Genomic DNA, 19746 nt, shown 5'->3' on the forward strand with positions numbered 1-19746 from the left:
GACCAGAAGCACCTCGCGACCTCGGAGACGCCCATGTCCTGCTTCGTGAGCCGCGTCATCGCGCGCGACGGCGACGAGCAGCAGGACGACGACGACGGCGTGCTGGTGATGACGCCGACGCCCGCGGAGATCCGGCAGCGCGCGCCCGTCGCGCCCGAGGCGACGAACTTCCACCCGGGCAAGCTCCTGGGGGACCTGCGGACGAACGAGAAGGTCGAGGCCGTCGTGCTCCGCCACATCGCGCGCGACGTCGCCCTCGTCGCGGTCCGGGGCGTCTTCCGCGCGTCCAACGCGGGCTACCGCCGCCAGTCGGCGGCGCTCCCCGGCGGCGGCGGCCTGGCCATCGGCGACTCCGTGGACTGCTACGTGCGCCTCTCGGAGCCCAACAGCGGCCGGCTCACGGTGTCGCTCGCGCCGGTCGGCGCCGCGGACGCGAAGCGCGACAAGGAGGAGAAGCGCCTCCGCAAGCAGGTGAAGCGCGGCACGCTCCGGGCCGGCGCCCAGCGCGTCGCGACCGTCGTCGCCACGGACGGCGCGTCGCTCCGCGTCGACGCGGGCGGCCTCCAGGGCGCCGTCGCCGCGCCGGCGGACGAGGGGCCCTTCGCGGCGGGCGACCGCGTCATGGTGCGCGTCGCGACCTTCGACGCCGCGACCCTCGCCGCGACGCTCGACTTCGTCCCCCTCGAGCAGCTCCCCGAGGGCGACGGCGACGACGCCGCGGACGCGTCGGAGTAGCGGGCTCGCGGTAACGGTTATCGGGTCGGCGCGGCGCGGGCCCCCCCGGGCGGGGGCCTAGGTGCGGACGCCGAAGACCTCCTCGAGCTGGATGCAGGAGTCGAGCTTGAAGTCGTTGGCGCGCGATAGGGCCTCGTCGCGCTGCTGGCGCGTCCGCTTGAGCCGCGCCTGGTAGACGAGCCTCCGCTGCTGCTCCTTCTGGTTGTAGCAGCCGTAGCGCAGGTTCGTCTCGAACTCGGACTCGACGGACTGGTCGATGCGCGCGAGGCTGTAGGGGTCGCGCGCGTACTTTGCGGAGAAGCCGTCGCCGACCCAGTAGCGGATGTCGCGCGTCACGCCGCGCGACTTGGTGAACCGCTCGACCGTGTACTTGCCCTTGCGCTCCAGGGAGAAGGGCGACTCGGCGTACTGGTTCGGGTAGGAGAAGAAGGACAGCGCGAAGAGGAGCAGCAACGGCAGGAGCTGGAGGAGCTGCTGCGCCTGGTTCGGCGGCGGCTGGCGCCGCGCCTGCGGGTACGCGCGCGCGGGCCCCGCCTGGCGGCGGCCGCGGCCCGGGTCCACGCCGAAGAACATGTTGAAGATGTCCTCGGGCGAGATGTCGTCGTCGTGGAAGCCGCCGCCGCCGCCGCGGCGCCGCTGCTGCTGCTGCGGCGCCGCGTCCTCGTCGCCGTAGCGGTCGTACGACGCGCGCTTCTCGCCGTCGGAGAGCACCGCGTAGGCGAGCCCGACGCACTTGAAGGCCTCGTCGGCCATGGGCGCGCGGTTCTTGTCCGGGTGGAACTTGAGCGCCAGCTTCCGGTAGGCCTTCTTGATCTCGTCGTCGCCCGCGGACTTGGAGACGCCGAGGACCTCGTAGTGGCCCCGGTTCTTCAGCCGGAGGATCTGGCGCACGGCCTCGGCCTGCTGCGGCGTGTGGTCCGCCTTCGCCTCCGACGGCGCGCTCCCCGTCGACGCGCGCCGCTGCGTCGGCGTCGACCGCGGCTGCCGCGGCGCGGCCGCGCCGGCGTCGGGCTGGCTCGCGCCGCGCTGTGCGCGCGCGCGGAGGTCCGCGACGCCCGAGAGCTCCGCGCCGCCGGCGAGCCGCACGGACTTGTCGCAGTATTTGATGCACATGGCGAACTTCCCCTCGCGCAGGTACTTGGCCGCGAGGTCCCGGCACTTGAGCGCCTCGTCGCGGTTCGCCTCCATGGTCGACGGGGGGCGCCGGGGTGCGGCGGTCGCTTCGTCGACGCGGGGCCGCGAGACGTTCGTCGAGAACGCGGGAGCGGCGCGCGGCTCGTGGGAGGCGCCCGGGAGCGGCGACAGCGGCGAACTATCGAGTCGCTCGACGCGTGGTGTGCTTTTGTGAGCCGAGCGGCAACGCCGTGTGCATATCGGCACCCAGCCGACAGTGCCGCGGCGCGTCGTAGCATGGCCATGGCCAACCCGGAAGAAGCCCACCGCTAGGATGAAGCGCTTCTACCTGACGATGCTCTGGCTGCTGCGCCAGAGCAACAGCGACGCGCGCGCGAGCCTCGACAGCGACTGCGCCATGCGCTTCCAGGAGATCGAGGGCGGGCTGCCCCCGGACACGTCCTACTGGGTCTACAACCCGACGGTCGTGCGCACGGACGGGGGCAACTACCACGGCCTCGCGCGCGTCTCCCTAAGCCTCGGCGACGGCGGCGGCTGCAACGCCGCCGAGGCGTCGCGGTCCGGGACGAGCGCGGAGGACGTCGTCGCCGCCGCGGACGCGGTGCTCTACTGCCGGAAGTGGTACAGCGGCGGCCACCGGGATTTGGTGATCCAGTGGTGGGCGCCGGCGGACGATATTTGCGATGCCCGGGTCGCGAAGATTCTGGGCGAGGGCGAGGACCCGCGCCTCTACCGGGCCGCGGCCGGCGCGGCGCACCCGTTCTATTTAACGGTGCAGCGCTGGGAGCTTCTGGCCTTCGACGACGACTTCGGCGCCTTCGAGGTGACGCGGGCCATCTACCAAGCCCCCGTCACGGCCCGCGGCGGCCCGGCGAACGGCGAGCTCTTCGACACGCGGCTCGTCATGGAGGACCGGCGGACGTGCGGGGACTACGCGGCGCACGACTGCCCCTTCGAGCTCGGCAAGGACTACAAGGCCTACTGGCTCTGGCCGCGCCTGCTCTGGGCCTGCGGCGGGTCGCCGGCGGGCGCGGGGCGGATGGGCTGGATGTTCTGGGCGTCGACGTGGAACGCGACGTCGCACCTCGACTGGCGGTTCCCGTTCTACGAGGACAAGAACTGGTCGCCGTTCCCGGACTACGCGACGTCGGGCCTCATGCTCTTCAAGTTCTCGCCGTTTATGACCTGCGCCGTCGAAACGACGGCGAAGCGCTGCGGGTCCTGCGTCCCGCGAGTCCGCGAAGGCAACGACGCGCGGACCGCGGACGCGTGCGACGGCGCGACGCGCCGGACGCTCGCGGACCTCAAGTCGCGCGGCCACCCGCCGCCGGACTACCACCGCTGCGTCATCCACCTCAACGGCGTGCCGCTGCTGCAACCGCCGGCGGCCCTCGGCGCGCCGGACGGCGCCGGCCTCGGCGTCGCGCACACCGTGGTCCACGTGAGGTACGACGGGAGGACGCCCGACGAGGGGCCCGTCGTCCACGCGCTCCGCGACTACGACCACTTCTTCTTCCTCGCCTCGCCCGACGGCGTATCGCGCGTGTCGCGGCCCATCCCGCTGCGCCGGAAGATCTCCCACGCGCCCTGGTTCGACTTCTGCGACCTGAGGAGGGACGTCGTCGACGACCGGACGGCGCGGAAGCGCCGCTTCGCGCACGCGTTCGGCGAGTGCGGCCGCAACGTCGCCTTCGTCTCCGGCGCCGACGCCACGCTCGACGGCGGCGTGTTGCTCTCCTACGGCGTCGGCGACCGCGAGAGCCGCGCGGTCGCGCTGACGGGCCCGTTCGTCGCCGCGCTCTTCGACGACGCGCGGAGAAGCGACGCGCCATCTTCAACTTCAACGACAACGTCAAAATCCGAGAAGAAGAAGAAGCGGAGCCGCCTGCGGAGCGTCTTCGGGGGCTAATCGCTGGTCTTTTAAAGGGGGCTCATCCGGTTACAGGGTCGCGGCGCGCGGGGGAGGAACTTCGTGGCGGGGGATGCGGCGCTCGCGAAAAAAATTCGGGCGCTCACAGGATGCGCTCGTGGCGCGCCGGCACGCGATTCAAGACGTTGGCCACCCGGCCCGGGTAGTCGTTGATGGGCTGGGCCGGGTCGAGGCACGGCGGATACATCGCGACCAAGTAGGGAAACGTGAAGAAGCCCTTGTAGAACGCCGGCGGCGGGACGAAGGCCACGGGCACGAAGACGCACATGAAGAAGGCAAACGTCAAAAACCCCGTGATGCGCTCGTCGCCCCAGGTGAAGATGCCGACGCCCTGCTCGAGCACCGTCGCGCACTCGTTGAAGACGTACTCGACCATCACCAACGTCTCGACGAAGTCCGAGTACTGGCGCTTGAAGGACGTGAGCGGGTCGAGCTCGTCGTACTCGTCGGGCTCGACCTCCGACTCCGTCAGCGTCTGGAGCGTCGCGTCGCGGTCCCGCGACGGCTCGTGGGCCTTGACGAAGGAGCCCTTGGACAGCTCCAGGTCGACGCCGATGGAGTCGAGCTGCGTCTTCCGGCGGCACGAGAAGTTCCGCGCGGTCGAGTAGAAGAAGCCGCAGAAGATGAAGGTCCAGATCCACTTCGGGTAGTAGATGAGCCAGAGCATGACCGTCGCGACGATGGCCGTGCGGCTGTGGGGCCGCCAGTGGTAGATCTCGAACGTCTCCGTCGCGACGTTGCCGTAGATCATCATGACGTCCTTGAGGCGCATGGCCGCGACCTTCATCTTGCGCAGGTCCGCGGAGAGGGACTTGCCCCAGTCGTGGGTCGCCTCGCTGTTGTCGACGCCCCAGGAGTGCGTGTCGCTCTTGAGCACGTCCTCGCCGACGGCCTTGGCTATCGGCGGGTCCGCCTTCGCGAGCGCGCGCGTGACCTCCCGGTCGTGGGCCTGGCGCAGCCAGAGCTCGTGCTTGCCCGGCAGGGGCCGCCAGTAGTGCGTGTTGAAGCGCACGGGGCCCAGGTACTGCAAGAGGAGGAACCACTGCGACTTCGTCGTCATGCAGATGGACACGTCGACGTCGCCGATGACGCGCGCGTTCGACCCCTTGTCCGTGCCCACGATCAGCGGCGCCTTCTTGCGGTACTCGAAGCCCGTCGACGCCAGGGACGCCGCGCGCACCTTGACCTTGCCCAGGGGCGCGTGCTTGTTCGCGCCGTCGTAGAACGCGATCGTGAGCATGTTGAAGGGGTCGACGACGCCGAGCTGGACCTCGCCGCCGCCCCAGTCGAACTTGGCGTAGCCGTCCTTCGTGTCCTCCTTGCGCTGCCGCGGGTCCAGCGTCGCCCAGTGGGGCGAGATGCGCAGCACCGCGTAGGGGTCGCAGCGGTCTCCCACGGCGCCGAACGCGCCCTTGCGCTTGCCGCCGGCCATGGCGTCCTTGAGGATGTCGCTCTCCAGGACGCCCTTCTTCTTGAACGTCGCCTCGCCCAGTTTCACCGTGATCTGCGCGATGGAGTCGTTGTCGCGGTGGAAGTAGCCCTCGTCGATCCACGCGCGGACCTTCAGGTCGCCGACGACCTCGCCCGCCGTCGACTTGGCGCCGCCTAAACCCCAGCGGGACTTGGACTTGTTCTGGACGACGGCGGCGCGCCGCGACGACTCGCGCTTCTGGGGCTTGGCGTCCTCGTCGTCCGAGCCCGGCGCGCCGGACCCGGCGCGCTTCCGCTGGACGGCCGCGGTGGGCGAGTGGAGCGCGTCGTTGACCTCGTCGGCCTTGTCGCTGATCTTCTTGCGGGCGTTGAGCTGGAGCCACTTCGTGTGGGCGATCGTCGCGTTCTCGCAGAGGCCCTTGCCCGGGTTGTACGCGAGCCGGAACTCCTTCACCGCGTCCTCCTCCTCGTCGCCCGCCTTCTTCGACGGCTCCGGCAGCTTGCCCGGCGCCTCCAGCACCAAGGGGATGTCGATCTGCCCCAGAATCTCGTCCTCGCCCAGCCCCAGGTCCGACATGAGCGGCGCGTTGCGGATGCGGAGCGTGAGCGGCTCCTTGCAGTAGGGCTGCGTCAGCAGCATGGAGAAGTCCTCGACCATCCAGCCGTCCTCGTCGAGCTCCGTGCGGCCCCGCGACGGCGCGACGACGCGGTCGCCGAGGCAGAGCTCGACGTAGGGCCGCGCGGAGTAGTCCAGATCGTGGAGCCACCGGCAGTCGAGCGTCTGGACGCGGAGCACGGCCGTGTGGCACTCCGTGTAGCGCACGCAGCGCGGCCCCTTCTTGCGGTCCTTCCGCGGCGCGTCGCCCTCGCCGAGACCCGTCTTGAAGGGGTCGGACACCGGCGGCAGGTCCACCAGCCCGCCCATGACCGTCGTCCCGTGGCCGCGCGTCTCCTCAAAGTCCGCCGCGCAGAGCATGGTCTTCGCCGTGTCCCGGAACCAGTCGCCGGGCGCCTTGCGCTTCGTGCCCAGGAACGCCGCCTTGGCGTCGGCGTCGTTGCGGTTCCCGCGCCACATCGCGACCTCCAGGGTCTCCTCCGCGTCCTCCGCGGTGACGATGGTCTTCATCTTCCGCTCGACGTCGTTGCCCAGCGCCATGATGGAGCTCACGTCCATGCCCTCGGCGTTCGGCCCGTCGGCCAGGGCCGTGGTCGCCGGGACGAGCGCCAGCAGCCGCGGCGCCTTCTCCGACTCGCTGCTCGTCGGCAGCTCCGCGAGCGCCGCATCGTCCAGGGCGACGCTGCACTGGCCGAGCTCGACCTCGAAGACGCCCCCGACGTCGACGACCTTGAAGTCCACGCTCCGGCCCGCCCGCACGTTGTCGTAGGGGAACATGACGAGGTGGTCCCACTGCGGGCTGCTCGCGTGCTCGCAGACGCCCGTCGCGCCCTCCAGCCGCCCGCTCGTCACCTGGCAGAGGCAGCTCGGGTCCCGCGTCGTCGGCGTCATCTTGTACTCCTCGATGGCCTTGAACGTCGACTTGAGGTCGCCGTCCTGCACGCTCAGGCCCCGCGCGCGCATGATGCGCACGAAGACGCAGGCGCCGCTGTCGGCGCTCTCCTCGCGCTTGCTCATGGTTGTTTTTGTTGGTTTCCTTTTACGACCGCGCGCCGCCGATGCCGCCGCCTCGACTCCTAGGCCGTCCGGCCCATGAGTGCTCGGGTGGTGGCAAGGAAGCTTGGGGCCGCACAAGCTGCCCGCGTCGATGGTGGCCATCCAGCCTCGTCATTGAAGTTTGCACGCGAAGGCATCGCTGATCAAAGCTGCCACAGCAGCTCGGACGCCTAGGAGGCCTCCTGCCGCCGCACACCCCGCCGCGCGCGACGTTTCGACCAGGTGCGCTCCGCCTCGTGCGCGCGCGCGACGACCGCGTGCGCACCGTTCACCGGTTCAGGCCGCGCGCACGCTCCACCATGGCCATCGAGGACCTGTCGACGACGACGATCTTCATGATGATCTTCGGCCTGGTGCGTGCGCGCGCGCGCGCCGGGACCGCCTCCGGGGACGCCGCTCCGCGCGCGCGCGCCGCCGCCGCCGCGCGCGACGCGCAAAAAAGACGACGGCGCCGCGCGCGCGCGCGGAGCGGCCGCGCGGCCGCGATTCGGGGCGGCCGGCGCAGGTCCTGCTCTCCTTCGGCGGCGGCGCGCTCGCGGCCTACATCTACGACGAGGACAGGAAGAAGGACAAGTAGCGCTCTTTCGAGGCGGCGCTCGTCGGAGGCGGCGCTCGCGCGGCGGCCCCGCGCGCTCCGGGCGAGGCAAAAAAAATAAATTTACATACTATACAGAAAAATTCGGTCGATGCGTCAGTCGGCGACGACGGGGGGCGCCTGGTGGCCGGCCTTGGTCAGCCTCCGGAAGAGGGACCCCCACTTGGAGGAGTTCCAGGCGCCGGGCTCCGCGGCGCCGCCGCCGAGGACCGTGGCCTTGAGGCCCGTGTCGCCGTCGGCGAGCTTCGCCGCGTCGAGGTCGCCGTCGTCGTTGGCCCAGTTCGCCCAGGGCAGGTGGGCCTCGACGGCGGCCTTGTCGAAGGGGTACTGCGCGGCGAGCGCGTTGACGACGTCCGCGCGTTTGACGACGTCGCCGCGCGCGAGGACGGCGACCCACTGGGCCGGCGCGAACTCGAGGGGCGGCATGACGCGCTCCCGCGCGAAGCCGCGCCGGCAGGAGGGGCACCGGCGCCCCTGGAGCTGCCGCGCGCAGTGCGCGTGGAGCACGTGCGTGCAACTCCGTCGGCGCCGGCCGTCGGACAGGTAGCAGACCGGCGACCGCCAGAGCTCCTCGAGGCACACGGGGCAGACGTCGCCGCCGTTGTCGTCGTCCTCGGCGGCGTCGGCCTCGAGGAGCAGGTGCGGCGGCAGCGCGCCGTGCTGGCGCGGGAGCGGCGACGCGGAGCCGAGCTCCGCGGCCAGCAGGCGCACGGACGACGTCGACCGCTCGGCCTCCTGGCAGACGTCGACGACGGCGGCGACGAAGGCCTCCGCGCTCGTCCGCCGGTGCCGCGGCGGGCTCGGCTTCGGGAGCCCCCGGTCCGACTCCTTCGCCGGCCGCGGCTTCAGGAGCAGCCTGCGGCCGTCGGCGAGGGAGATGCGGACGCCGCCCTTGGACGGCTTGGCCTCGGCGCCGCGCAGGTCCAGCGCGTCGAGGCCGTCCGCGAGGGCCGCGGCCGCGGCGCCGTCGGTCCGATCGTCCTCGTAGAACGCCAGCCGCTGCCGCGAGCGGCTCAGCACGCCCGTGCGCGCCTTCCAGCGCGGCACGAGCAGCCAGGGGTTCGCCAGCGACACGAGCACGGGCGCCGTGCAGCTCGCGCGCTCCGGGGAAGGCAGGCTGAGCTCGACGACCTCCCCGGCGTCCGGGACCTCGTACATCTGGCCGGCCACGCTGCCCCCCATGGTTCGCGGACGCGGTGTCGACGGTGCGAGCTCTGGCGCGGTCGCCGGCGGTCGCGTTTTCGGTCGGCTGCACGCGCGCTGTGGGGGCGCGCAGCGTCCGCGTGAGAAAATTTATGCTGGGAGAGCGACAAACGGATGTCGGGCGGGCGGGCTGCCGGAATACAGCTGTAGGCTTCTGATATTACCCCTTCAAGGTTGTCGTGGAAGTTTGTGCGGCGTGACGGGCAGCGTCGATGGGCCGCGAAAAGCGGACCGCATGACGTCGCTGCGCCTCCTCCTGCTGGCAACGTCGGCCGTCGCCATCAAGCTGCGCCTCCTCCACGACGAGTGCGTGAGCGTCGCCGGCGAGGCGGCCATCGCCGTCCTGTTCCACTTCGAGTACGACCCGCAGACGGAGCTCGCCGACGTGCGGCGCATCCGGCGCGCGTGCTGCGCCGCGGACCTCGCGCTCGGCGAGGCCGTCCGGTGCGCGGACCTCGCGTCGGCGCAGCGCGCGCTCGCGAAGCGCGGCGAGGCCGCGGCGCGGGCGGGGTTCGCGCACCTCTACGACGGCGACGACGACGGCGTCTTCCTCGTCTCGAAGACGAACGCCGTGAACGCGAGCCTGTGGCTCGCGGACGACGCGGGCGCGCGGCTCACGGAGGTCGCGCGCCTCGACGCGCCCTGCGACGTCGACGTCGCCGCGCCGAACCGGCCGCTCGCGATGGCCGTCCCGTTCGAGGGCCTCGAGGCCACGCAGGCCTGGCTCGAGGCGACGCTGAAGCGCAACGTCGTCGACGCGCCCGGGCCCGTCTACGACGACGAGGAGGTCATCAAGATCGCGGCCGTGGCGAACCCGTTCCTCGAGTGGGCGCTCCGGCGCGGCGACGCCGCGAGCTACGCCGCGCGGTGGGCGGACCACTACGGCGGCCTCGGCAGGGCGATCGTCTACCGCGCCGAGGACCTGGGCGACCTCCCGAACGTGCGCCACTTCATCCGCAAGACCGCGAGCCAGACGGGCCGCGGCGTCGTCGACGCGGCGACGTTCGCCGCGCCGCCGGTCGTCGACCGCGTCCTGGACTCGCGGCGCGTGCTGCGGGTCTGGCGCGACGGCGAACTGCGCGTCCTCGACAAGGACAGCGGCGCCCCCGTCGTCGCCGCGACCGCGCGCGAGATCAAGGCGCTCGCGGCCGCGCTGCCGCCGGCGCTCACGGCGACCTTCGCGTACCTCCCCTGGTACTTCGTGCACGTGCCCAAGACCGGCGGCAAGTACGTCCGCGACCTCCTGCGGCGCTGCGCGCCCCTGGTCAACTACGGCCACCACTCCGCGGCGCGGGGCGCGGAGCACTTTCTGACGCTGCGGGAGCCCGCGGACCGCTTCGAGTCGATGCTGACGATGCGGCTCGCGGAGCGGAAGCCCCGGCTCGACTGGCCCGGCGACCGCGTCGACTTCGACGACGCGAAACGCGCGCCCCTCGACGCGACGCTCGCCGCGTTCGCGGACGAGGACCTGCTGAACTTCGCGCCGTTCCGGACCTTCGGATTCTACGCGAGCGACAAGTCGACGATCCTCTGCCGGCCGGGCGACGCGTTCGCGTTTCTCGACGCCTTCGGGGTCGTCGACCGCGACCCGGCCTGCGCCGCGGCGCCGCCGGCGCCGGCCAAGGCCGCGCGCGCGCAGGGCCGCTTCTCCGAGGCGTCGCGGGACCGCATCCGCCGCGTCTTCGCGGACGACACGAGCCTGTGGCGACGCGCCTGCGCGTAAACTCTTACTTTTTCGCGTCGCGGCGGAGCGCGGCGATGGCGGCGATGAGGTGCTCGACCTCGGACTTGGCCGCGTCGACGGTCCAGCTCCCGCCGAAGGGGTCCGCGAGGTCGTCGACGAAGGACGAGATCAGGCTGAAGCAGCAGGCCAAAGTGGCGAACAAGACCGCCTCGAATCGCGGCGCGCCCAGGTCAACGAGCAAGAACCCGCCGAGCAGGACCCAGGAGATGACCGTGCAGGCATAGATCTGGATCGGCGGCAGCTCCGAGTAGAGCGCGCTCTTCCGCTCGCAGCGCGCCATGGACGCCCGGCGGTAGGCCTCCCCGCCCTGGCGGACGAGCTCCGGCGACCGCCGCTCGGTCGACGCCTCGAGCTCGTCGACGACGCCGAGCAGCTTCGCCAGATCGTCCTGGTCGTTGGCGTCGAATGAGTCGTCCGCGGACGTGAAGCCCGTCGCCAGGAGCGCCGCCGCGTGGCCGTCGAGCACGTCGAGGCTCGAGCCCAGGGGGAACTTGGCGTGGCGCCGCGCCGTCGCGCCGCACGTTTCGACGAGCTCGCGCAGCGAGAACGCCTCGATGAACAGCTTGTCCTGGATCGTGCCCTGGCGGTCGAAGTAGTAGCTGTAGATCTGCCCGAGGATGACGGAATAGATCAGGCCCAGCAGCGTCGCGAAGGGGCCGAAGGCCTCGGAGGAGTTGGTCCGCGAGATGCCCAGGGTGTCGACCATCAGGGAATTGAGAACATCGCTTCCTAGCACGTAGGTGAGGTACGAGACGACGCCGACGCCCGTGAGCCACGCGAGGCGCTTGACTCTGACACCTTTTAGCGCGTACCACTCCGAGAGGACCAGTTTCGGCGCCGGCAGTTCCACGGGCTCGCCAAAGGTCTCGCGCGTCGACGCCTACCAAGTGCGACGGGGTCGTATTTCTTCACATCTTCAGGTGGAATTCACGCGAAAAACACTCCTGTCGCTCGACGCTGGTCGACGCCGCCGCGCGGACGTCTGCACGGAGCTGCGAGCGACGCGGGAATGCGAAGCCTTCGACGTGGCCGATGAGGAGGACGAGAGAGAAGCAGGCTCCGAACACACCCATCGTCTCCGGGCAGCTTGCGACACCATCGAGGAAAGTTTTGGGTGTCGCGTGGTTGCCTTTTGGGGCAGCTCATCGATGGTGTACCGCTGAATCCGCCATGTGCTGGCGAGCCGTTGTTACGGCCGCTGCATGCGCGCGCGCGAGCGCGCCGGAGCGCGTCGCCGTCGTCTTCGCGGGCCATCCGCGCACGTTCCTGAGCGACGCGCGCGTGCGCGAGAACGTGCGCGTCCGCGGCGTCGGCGCCCTCTGCGCGTCGGCGGCCTGCGAGGTCTTCGCGCTGGCGGCCTGCGTCGACGGGTCGCTCTTCGCGGGCCACGGGCGCGCCATCTTCCCCGTGGCCACCGCCGAGGCCGTCGCGACGGCGCTGCGGAGCTTCGAGCGGCGGCCGGCTGGCTCCGCCGGCAGCGTCGTCGTGCGCCGCGCGGAGGTGCTGCGCGCGCACCCGCCGCCCCTCGCCGCCCGCGGCGGCTGCGAGCAAAACGCGACGCGGCCGCGCTTCGAGTTCGGCTTCGAGCTCGCCGTCGCCGCGGGCGCGTGGCGGCTCGTTTCGGACGAGGAGGCGCGGTCCGGGAAGCGGTTCGACGCCGTCGTGCGCCACCGCTTCGACGTCGTGTGGGTGCGCGACGCGCCGGACCTCGCGACGGTGCTCGGCGGCGGGACGGCGGAGGAGCACCGGTTGTCGCGGGTCGTCGTCGCGCCGCGGCACCACTTCCCCGTCAACAACCACGTCGCGGTCATGGGCCGCGGCGCCGCGGACGCCTACTTCGAGGCGCCCCTCGACACCTGGGCGTCCTGCGGGAGCGCCTGGGGGCCGCCGCCGAAGGCGTTGGACAACCCCGAGGGCGTGCTGCTGCGGAGCCTGCTGGACGGCGGCGCGGCCCTGCGACGGTCTCCCCTCCACGCGACGGTCTACCGCGGCGGCGGCGCCGAGTGCGCGCGGCTCAAGGCGTACCGGCGCGGCGACGGCCGCACGGTCGCCCAGGAGTGCCGCGTCTTGTTCGACGAGGCGGACCCCGCGGCGGCGCGGCCGGCCGAGCGCGCGGAGGCCCTGATCTACAGGTTCCACGACATGGCCGACGCGGACGGCAAGGACGTCGAGGGCGCCATCACAACAACAAACTACGCGGGCGAGATCGCCGCGGCCTGCGACCGCGCCGTGCCCCGCGACGACGAGCTCTGCGCGATCCACGTGTCGGCCATCGGCGCGGCGATGGACGTGCTCCGCGAGGCGCGCGAGCTGCGGCTCATCATCTGGGAGACGTCCATGATCTCGTCGGCGCGCTTCGCGGACATCTTCCTGAGCCGGCGGGCCCACTGGGACGACTTCGTCGCGCGGCACCGCGCGTACCTGAACCTCGACGCGGAGAGCCTCCGGAAGGAGATCGACGACGAGAGAAAAAGGTTGCAGGACGACGACAAGTTCGCGCGGGAGGACGCCGGCAACGCGACCTGGGCGCCGGACGCGCCCTGCGCCGCGGCGCCCTTGGTGGTCCACGTGGGCCTCGCCCACGACCCGTCGAGGAACGTCGAGATCCGCATGCGCGCGCTCCGCGACATCGGCCGCGAGCTCCAGCGCGTCTGCAACTACGGCTCCCTCGGCGACGCGGACTGCGGCCGGCTGATCGACTACCAGAAGATGCGCTTCCGCCTGCTGCGCCCCGGCGGCGTCTGCGACGAGCGCTCGCCGCCGGCGCCGGCGGGGCTGCTGCCGAGCCCGAAGCTCGACCGCGAGTTCCGCTGCCCCCTCGACGGCCTCCTGCCGCCCGTGCCCGCGCCCCTCGTCGGCGACTGGGCGCCGCGCGTCCGGCGCTGGCGGCCGCCGCCGGGGGGCGTGCCCGCGCTGCTCGCGGCGGAGGTCACGGCGTACTGGCGGCGGCGCCGCGTGTCCGCGGCGGCGACGCGGCGCGCCGCGGATCTCGGCGCGGACTGCGTCCTCATCCAGGTGCTCAACCGCACGGTCTACGTCGAGGCCCCGCCGGAGAAGCTCGCCGCCTGGGACGCCATCTTGGACGGGACCAAGGCGCCGGGCGACTTCCGGCCGTGGCGCGAGCAGCGGCGCGTCGAGACCATCGGGCTGATCATGCAGGTCGCGGACGAGCTCGACGACGTCGAGGTCGCCTTCTGCCCGTCGGACTGCGTCATGGACTCGGAGGACGCGGGCCACAACCGGTCGTTCTACGAGCACCACGGCGCAAGGGTCGGCGAGTCGCCCGCGCTCGGCCTCGTCGGCTGCCGCGGGTCGCAGCAGATCCCCTTCCCCGTCTTCACGAAGCGCTCCGACGATTTGGACGAGACGATCCAGGGCTGGGACGCCGTCGGGCCGGGCTACTTTGGCCGGGGGCGCCGGCGCCACGCGTGGGCGAGCCGCGACGCGCGCGCGATCTTCCGCGGCGGCGTGCTCGGCAAGAGCTGCTGGCGCGGGCCGGCGTCCTGTGGGTTGGGAAATCAATGAGACATCGTCACCGTCATGCTTGGTAGGCGCGGGCCGGGCCAGGGCCTCAACAGTAGCGACCTGGCCAAGTACGGCGACTGGCGGCTGTGCGGGTAGCGTGCGCGGCGTCTTTTTATCGCGCCGGGAACTCACTTTATACGGTAGGCGGCGCGCGCTCTTCGCGGCGGCGAACCGCCGGCCGGACAAGTTCGACGTCCACATGGACTTCGTGCCCCTGGGCGCCCAGGACGAGTACCGCTACGCCATCTACGCCGAGGGCCACTGCGGCTGGTCCGACCGGCTGCGCTTCATGCTCTTCATGGGGGCCGCGCTCTTCTTACAGGAGACGAACTGCCGCGAGTACTACGGCCTCAAGCTCGAGCCCTGGGTCCACTACGTGCCCCTGGACCACGACTTCCACGCGCTCGAGGCGGCCTACGACTGGGCCGCGGCGCACGAGGCCGACGTGCTCGCGATGGTCGACAACATGCACGCGTACGCGGAGCACGTCGTCTCCGCGGCCGCCGTCCGGGCCTACGCGGCCCACGTGCTGCGCCACCTCGGCGGGGCGCTCGACTACGCGCCGGCGCACCGGCCCCACGCGGTCCCCGCGGCGCCGTTCCACGCGGAGCGCCACCGCCTGCTCTGGGACAACATCCGGAGGCACGAGCGCGTCGTCATGGGCCGGAAGCCCATCGCGTACGGGTAATATGTGTGGTCGGCTTTGTCTCGGCGTCTGGCTAAGTTCACGGTATTACGGGGAGCGCGGATTTGGGACAGTTGCTTCCAGTCGCGGCGGGACGTTCCTCCGCCCGCGCCGCTCACGCCTCGACGGGCTCCTCCTTCTTCGTCTCGCCGCGGGACTCGAGAATGAGGGCGATGACGTTCTTCGAGAGGCGGCTCTTGTTGCGGGCCGCCCAGTTCTTGTGGTAGATGCCGCGGCGGGTCGCGCGATCGATGGCAGACGTCGTCTGGCGCGCGCACTCCTTGGCGAGGTCGGCGTCACCCGCCTCGATGGCTTCCTTCGTCTTGCGCGTCAAGGTGCGGACCTTGCTGCGCCAGGCCGCGTTGCGAACGCGGTTGCGCTCGTTCGTCTTGATCCGCTTGAGCGCGCCGGCGTTGTTCGCCATCTGCAGGGGCTGGACCATCGTTCGTCGAGGAGTGGTGGGCAGGGGCGCGAAGGCGTACGCCGACGCGATGAAGGCGAGGAGAGCGAGGACGCGGGCCATGGTGTAACCTGCGGGGGCGACGGCGTCGGGGAGGCGCTCGGACGTCGGAGCGCGCGCGCGCGCGCGGCCCCACGGAGCGGCGACGAACAGATGATGACCGCGGCCCGCCAAGTCAGCAGCGGCCCGAATTCGGGTCCTAAGACCGTCGGCGGGAGCGCGACCGCCTCGGCAGGCGCGCAGAGCGCGTCGCGGACAAAACGCGGTCGCCGGAGCGCCGGAGGGCTAAACCGACCGCGCTTTTCACGCGCGATCACGTCCGCCGTCCACCCGCGAGGCTCCGCCACGCAAATCGACCCCTCTGACGCTCTCCCCGCGTGCTACGGACGCCGCTTCAGCACTTCGTCGCCCTTCCTTGTGCTTCAAGCGTCTCCGTCACGGCGCCGCTCGCTCGGCTTGCCCTCGCTTCGCGGCCGGCACACGATGGCTCAACAACTCGGTGCGTGCGCCAGCTAGGCCCAGCACCACCATGACAAGCTCAAAAAGAGCCGTCGCAACGATCGCAGCGCTGCTAATCACTCAATGCACAGCCTTCGCGCCACTACCATCGCGCTGCGCCCCCGCGAGGCGCCCCGCGCCGCTCCGGTCCATCGACGCCGCACAAGCGCTCGCCGACGCGGCGCCGCACGCGGCGCCGACCCTCGCGGTCGCCGCGACCTACACGGAGGGCGTCATGAATTCGCTGGGCCAGGACTTCTTCACGCTCCTCGCCGCGTCCGTGTTCGTCGTGCCCATCTCGACGTACCTGAACGTGACGCCGGTGCTCGGCTTCCTCGCGGTCGGCTGCGCCATCGGGCCCTACGGGCTCGAGCTGTTCAGCAACACGGAGGCGGACCTGCGGCTCGGCGACTTTGGGATCCTCTTCCTGCTCTTCAACGAGGGTTTGAATCTGTCGCCGGACCGGCTCAAAGCGCTCGGCGCGTTCTTCCGATTAGGCGCCGCGCAGCTCCTGCTCTCCGTCGCGACCTTCTTCTTCTTCTCCTTCTACCTGGGCCCCAAGATCCTGCCGGGCGTCGAGACGCTGCTCCCCCAGCTCGACGACACGATCTTGCAAGCGGTGCGCGCGACGCCCGTGGCGGCGTTCTGCGTCGCCGCGGCGGGCTCCCTGAGCTCGTCGGCCTTCGTGCTGCCCGTGCTCAAGGGCAAGGGCTGGGAGGACGAGCCCGAGGGCGTCGCGGCGCTGAGCATCCTTTTATTGCAGGACCTGGCCGTCGCGCCGCTCCTCGTGCTACTTCCCTTGGTCGCGGGGGCGGGCGCGTCGCCGGGCGTCGAGGGCCTCGAGCTCCTCGCCTTCAAGGCGACGATCGGCTTCGGCGGCGTGCTCGCTCTGGGGAACCAGGTGCTCAAGGTGGCCTTCGACCTCGTCGCGGAGGCCAGGTCCACGGAGACGTTCGTCGCGGCGACGTTGCTGGTCGCCGTGGGCATGGGCCGCCTCGCCGAGGCCGCGGGGCTCTCGGCGACGACGGGCGCCTTCGCCGCGGGCGTCCTCCTCGCGGGCAACCGCTACCGGGCGCAGATCGCCGCGGACATCAAGCCCTTCGAGGGCATCCTGCTCGGCGTCTTCTTCATGACCGCGGGCGCGGGCCTCGACCCGCAATTGGTTCTCTCGGAGGCCCCGACGCTGGCCCTGGGCATCTTCGCCTTCCTCCTCGTCAAGGCCGCCGTGGTCTTCGCGGCGGGCCCGGCGCTGGGGCTCGACGTCTACCAGTCCGCGCGCGCGTCCGTGCTCCTGGCCGGCGGCGGCGAGTTCGCGTTCATCATCTTCACCTTGGCGGAGGATTTGGGCGTCCTGGAGCCGGAGACCGCCAAGCTCCTGGCGGCCTCCGTGATCCTCTCCATGTCTTTAACACCCATCCTCGGCGAGCTGGCGGACGTCGTCGGGCGGAACCCGGAACAAGGACGCGCGCGACGCGTCGTCCGAGGACCTGAAGACGCTCTTCGACCGGGTAGACGCGGACCAGTCGGGCACCATCGAGCTCGACGAGCTCCGCGTCTACGTCGCGCGCGCGGGGCTCCCCGCGGGCAAGGCGGACCGCGCCTTCGAGCTCCTCGACGCCGACGGCGACGGGAACATTACGCTAGAAGAGTGGGTCGGCGGCCTCGCGGAGTCCGCGGTGCGCGACCTGCTCCGGCCGGAACCCACGGACGGCGCGAACGCGGACGCCGTGCTCGTCTGCGGCTACGGGCTGCTGGGCAAGGCCGTCATGGCGCACCTGGAAACGGCCCAAACGCCCTGCGTCGCCATCGACCTGGACCCGGGGCGCGTCGCGTCGGGCGTCCTCGAGGGCCGCAACGTCGTCTTCGGCGACGGCGCGAATTTGGACGTGCTGACGGCCGCGGGCGTGACGAAGCCCCGGGCCGTCGTCGTCGCCTACGCGGGCGCGTCGCGGCGCCTCGAGGCGACGACGCGGCTGCGCCGCTACTTCCCGGACGCGCCGATATTCGCGCGCGCGCGCGGCGCGGGCGACGGGCCCGACGCCGCGGGCCTCGCGACCGCGGGCGCGACCGCCGTCGTCGCGGAAGTCGCCGAGGCGTCGCTCCGCTTGGCGTCGCTCGTCGGCGTCGACGGCGCCGCCTACGACGCCGCGGCGGCGGCCGCGCGGGCGTCGACGACCGCGCTGCTCCCGCGTCAATCTGCGGCGTTCCGCGACCTCGCGGACAGCGTCGGCGCGACGGAGGCCGAGGTCGCCGCGTGCTACGAGACCTTCGCGGCCTTGGACGGCGACGGCGACGGCACGGTCACGCTCGACGAGCTCGAGCGCGTGCTCCTGCGCGCGGCGACGGGGCCCGTCGACGAGGCGCGCGTCGCCGAGTGGGTCGACGACGCCGACGTCGACGGCGGCGGCGGCGTCGAGTTCCCCGAGTACGCGCGCGCGACGTTCGCCGCGAGGGGTGGTGGGGAAAGTAACGCGGGTTAGCTAGTGCGGGGGTCTCTTACTCAGAAAGCGAAGGCGCTTCGGAATATGCTGCAGTCGTCGCGCGCATGCAGATATCGTCCCACTCGGGCAATGTTCGCATCGGCGCGGCTGTCGACATCGCTGAGATTGCCATAGAACTCGTCGAGGAATTCGTCCTCGGGGCAGGGAGGCAGCGCGTCGATCTCGACGTTAATCTCTGCAATGAGGGACCCGAGCTCCACGATGCGGGCGTCGACGCCCGCACAGATCCACTGCTCCGTGTGCGCGTGGAAGGCGAGTTGGAGCCCCGAGCCGACGAGTGGCAGCACGTTTTTCTTCACAGACTTCATCATCGCAAGCTCTTGGTGCATTCTGTAGCAACGTGCTTCCACTTTCATGCCCGGATCTCGAAATTTGGCCAGCGCTGGATAGGTACCCGGTGTGTTGTGCAATTCCAGGCGCGAGATACCGCCGAAGTTCCTCACGCATTGCCCTTTAAATATTCCTTCTTCACCCGTTCTTTCAGCCAGCTGAACGAAATGCAGGCGAAGCGTGCGTAGCGACGGCGGCGCGCTCTGGAGTATCGCTTCAATGCCGGCGGGGGCAAGAGCGATCTGCGTGAGGTCGAGGGACGTCACACGCGGCGACCGCGCGACGATCGATGAGAGATCAGGAGCGGTGAGTCGAAAGCAGTTGCGGAGCCCGAGGTGCTCGACGCGTCCGAGGTCGACGCCCTCGAACGTCGCCGCGGAGACGTGCAGTTGATGCGATAGCACGAGCGACTTGAGCCGCGGCATCCGCGACAGCACGCCGCGAATGCAGACGTCGAAGGCGGGCCGCTCCGACGATTTGAAGGCCCGTGAAGCCGCGAGGCTGATGTCGAAGGTCGAGACCTCCTCGTGCAATTCGACAAAGTCGCCGCCGGCGCATAAAGCGCTGCGCACGTCGCCGAACTCGAGGAAGTCTGCGATGGCCGCGCCCGCGTGGCCGACGATCTTGCCGAGCGCGCCGGCCGGCGCCGGCGGCTTCTTGGCCTTCTTCGGCGCGGGCGCCTTCTTGGCCTTCCGCTTCGGCGCACGCGCCTTCTTGGCAGGTTTCGCCGGCGCGGGCTCCGTCGCCGCCGGGTGCTCGTCCTCAAAGTAGCCCGTGATGCCGCGCACGGTCGTGAAGACGCACCCCTCGACGGGGCCCTCGTAGGTCGCGCACGCGCGGGGACCCGTCGGCACCGGCGCCTTCTTGGCCGACTGCTTCGGCGCCGGCGCCTTCTTGGCCGCCTTGGCCGGCGCCGGCGCCTTCTTGGCCGACTGCTTCGGCGCCGGCGCCTTCTTGGCCGCCTTCTTCGGCGGCGGCGCCTTCTTGGCCGGCGGCGGCGCCTTGGCCGCGGCCGCGGGCTTCCTGGTCGACTTCTTTGGCGGCGCCTTCTTGGCTGGCGCCGGCGCCTTCTTCTTGCTCTTCGCCGGCGCCATCGGCACGCAGCTCGAGACAAAAGCTCGCGCCCACCTCCTCGAGACCACTAGAGCTAGTGGGCAAACGAGCCAAAGCTTCCCCGCACCCCTCGGATACGCTGCTAACACCGCGCGCTGATAACGATCACGCTGGTGGGCAGCGTCGCACCCTCGTCCTCGCCGTCGTCCTCGGACGCGCGCCGGGAGTCCGCCGCCGCCGCCGCCGCCGT

General features: G+C 71.1%; 5 protein-coding genes across 5 annotated transcripts; 2 read left to right on the forward strand and 3 right to left on the reverse strand.

Annotated features, from left to right (window-relative positions):
• Positions 1–739: 739 nt before the first annotated feature.
• AURANDRAFT_54950 (hypothetical protein) lies at positions 740–2068 on the reverse strand (the record flags this gene model as incomplete). The annotated part of the gene is made up of 1 exon (XM_009042101.1): positions 740–2068. One exon carries the CDS (start codon positions 1921–1923, stop codon positions 793–795), a length of 1131 nt encoding a protein of 376 aa, XP_009040349.1.
• Positions 2069–3881: 1813 nt separating this feature from the next.
• AURANDRAFT_66795 (hypothetical protein) lies at positions 3882–6863 on the reverse strand (the record flags this gene model as incomplete). The annotated part of the gene is made up of 1 exon (XM_009042100.1): positions 3882–6863. The coding sequence occupies one exon, from the start codon at positions 6861–6863 to the stop codon at positions 3882–3884; it is 2982 nt and encodes a 993-aa protein (XP_009040348.1).
• Positions 6864–8935: 2072 nt separating this feature from the next.
• AURANDRAFT_66796 (hypothetical protein) lies at positions 8936–10423 on the forward strand (the record flags this gene model as incomplete). The annotated part of the gene is made up of 1 exon (XM_009042059.1): positions 8936–10423. One exon carries the CDS (start codon positions 8936–8938, stop codon positions 10421–10423), a length of 1488 nt encoding a protein of 495 aa, XP_009040307.1.
• Positions 10424–14769: 4346 nt separating this feature from the next.
• On the reverse strand, positions 14770–15078 carry AURANDRAFT_31536 (hypothetical protein; the record flags this gene model as incomplete). Its single annotated transcript, XM_009042099.1, has 1 exon — positions 14770–15078. One exon carries the CDS (start codon positions 15076–15078, stop codon positions 14770–14772), a length of 309 nt encoding a protein of 102 aa, XP_009040347.1.
• A 769-nt stretch (positions 15079–15847) lies between these two features.
• Positions 15848–18092, forward strand: AURANDRAFT_31716 (hypothetical protein; the record flags this gene model as incomplete). Its single annotated transcript, XM_009042060.1, has 3 exons — positions 15848–16132; positions 16193–17047; positions 17262–18092. 3 exons carry the CDS (start codon positions 15848–15850, stop codon positions 18090–18092), a joined length of 1971 nt encoding a protein of 656 aa, XP_009040308.1.
• Between the last annotated feature and the right edge of the window lie 1654 nt (positions 18093–19746).

This window comes from Aureococcus anophagefferens (genome assembly GCF_000186865.1).
Source record: "Aureococcus anophagefferens unplaced genomic scaffold AURANscaffold_26, whole genome shotgun sequence".
In the NCBI taxonomy this organism is placed as follows: domain Eukaryota; class Pelagophyceae; order Pelagomonadales; family Pelagomonadaceae; genus Aureococcus; species Aureococcus anophagefferens.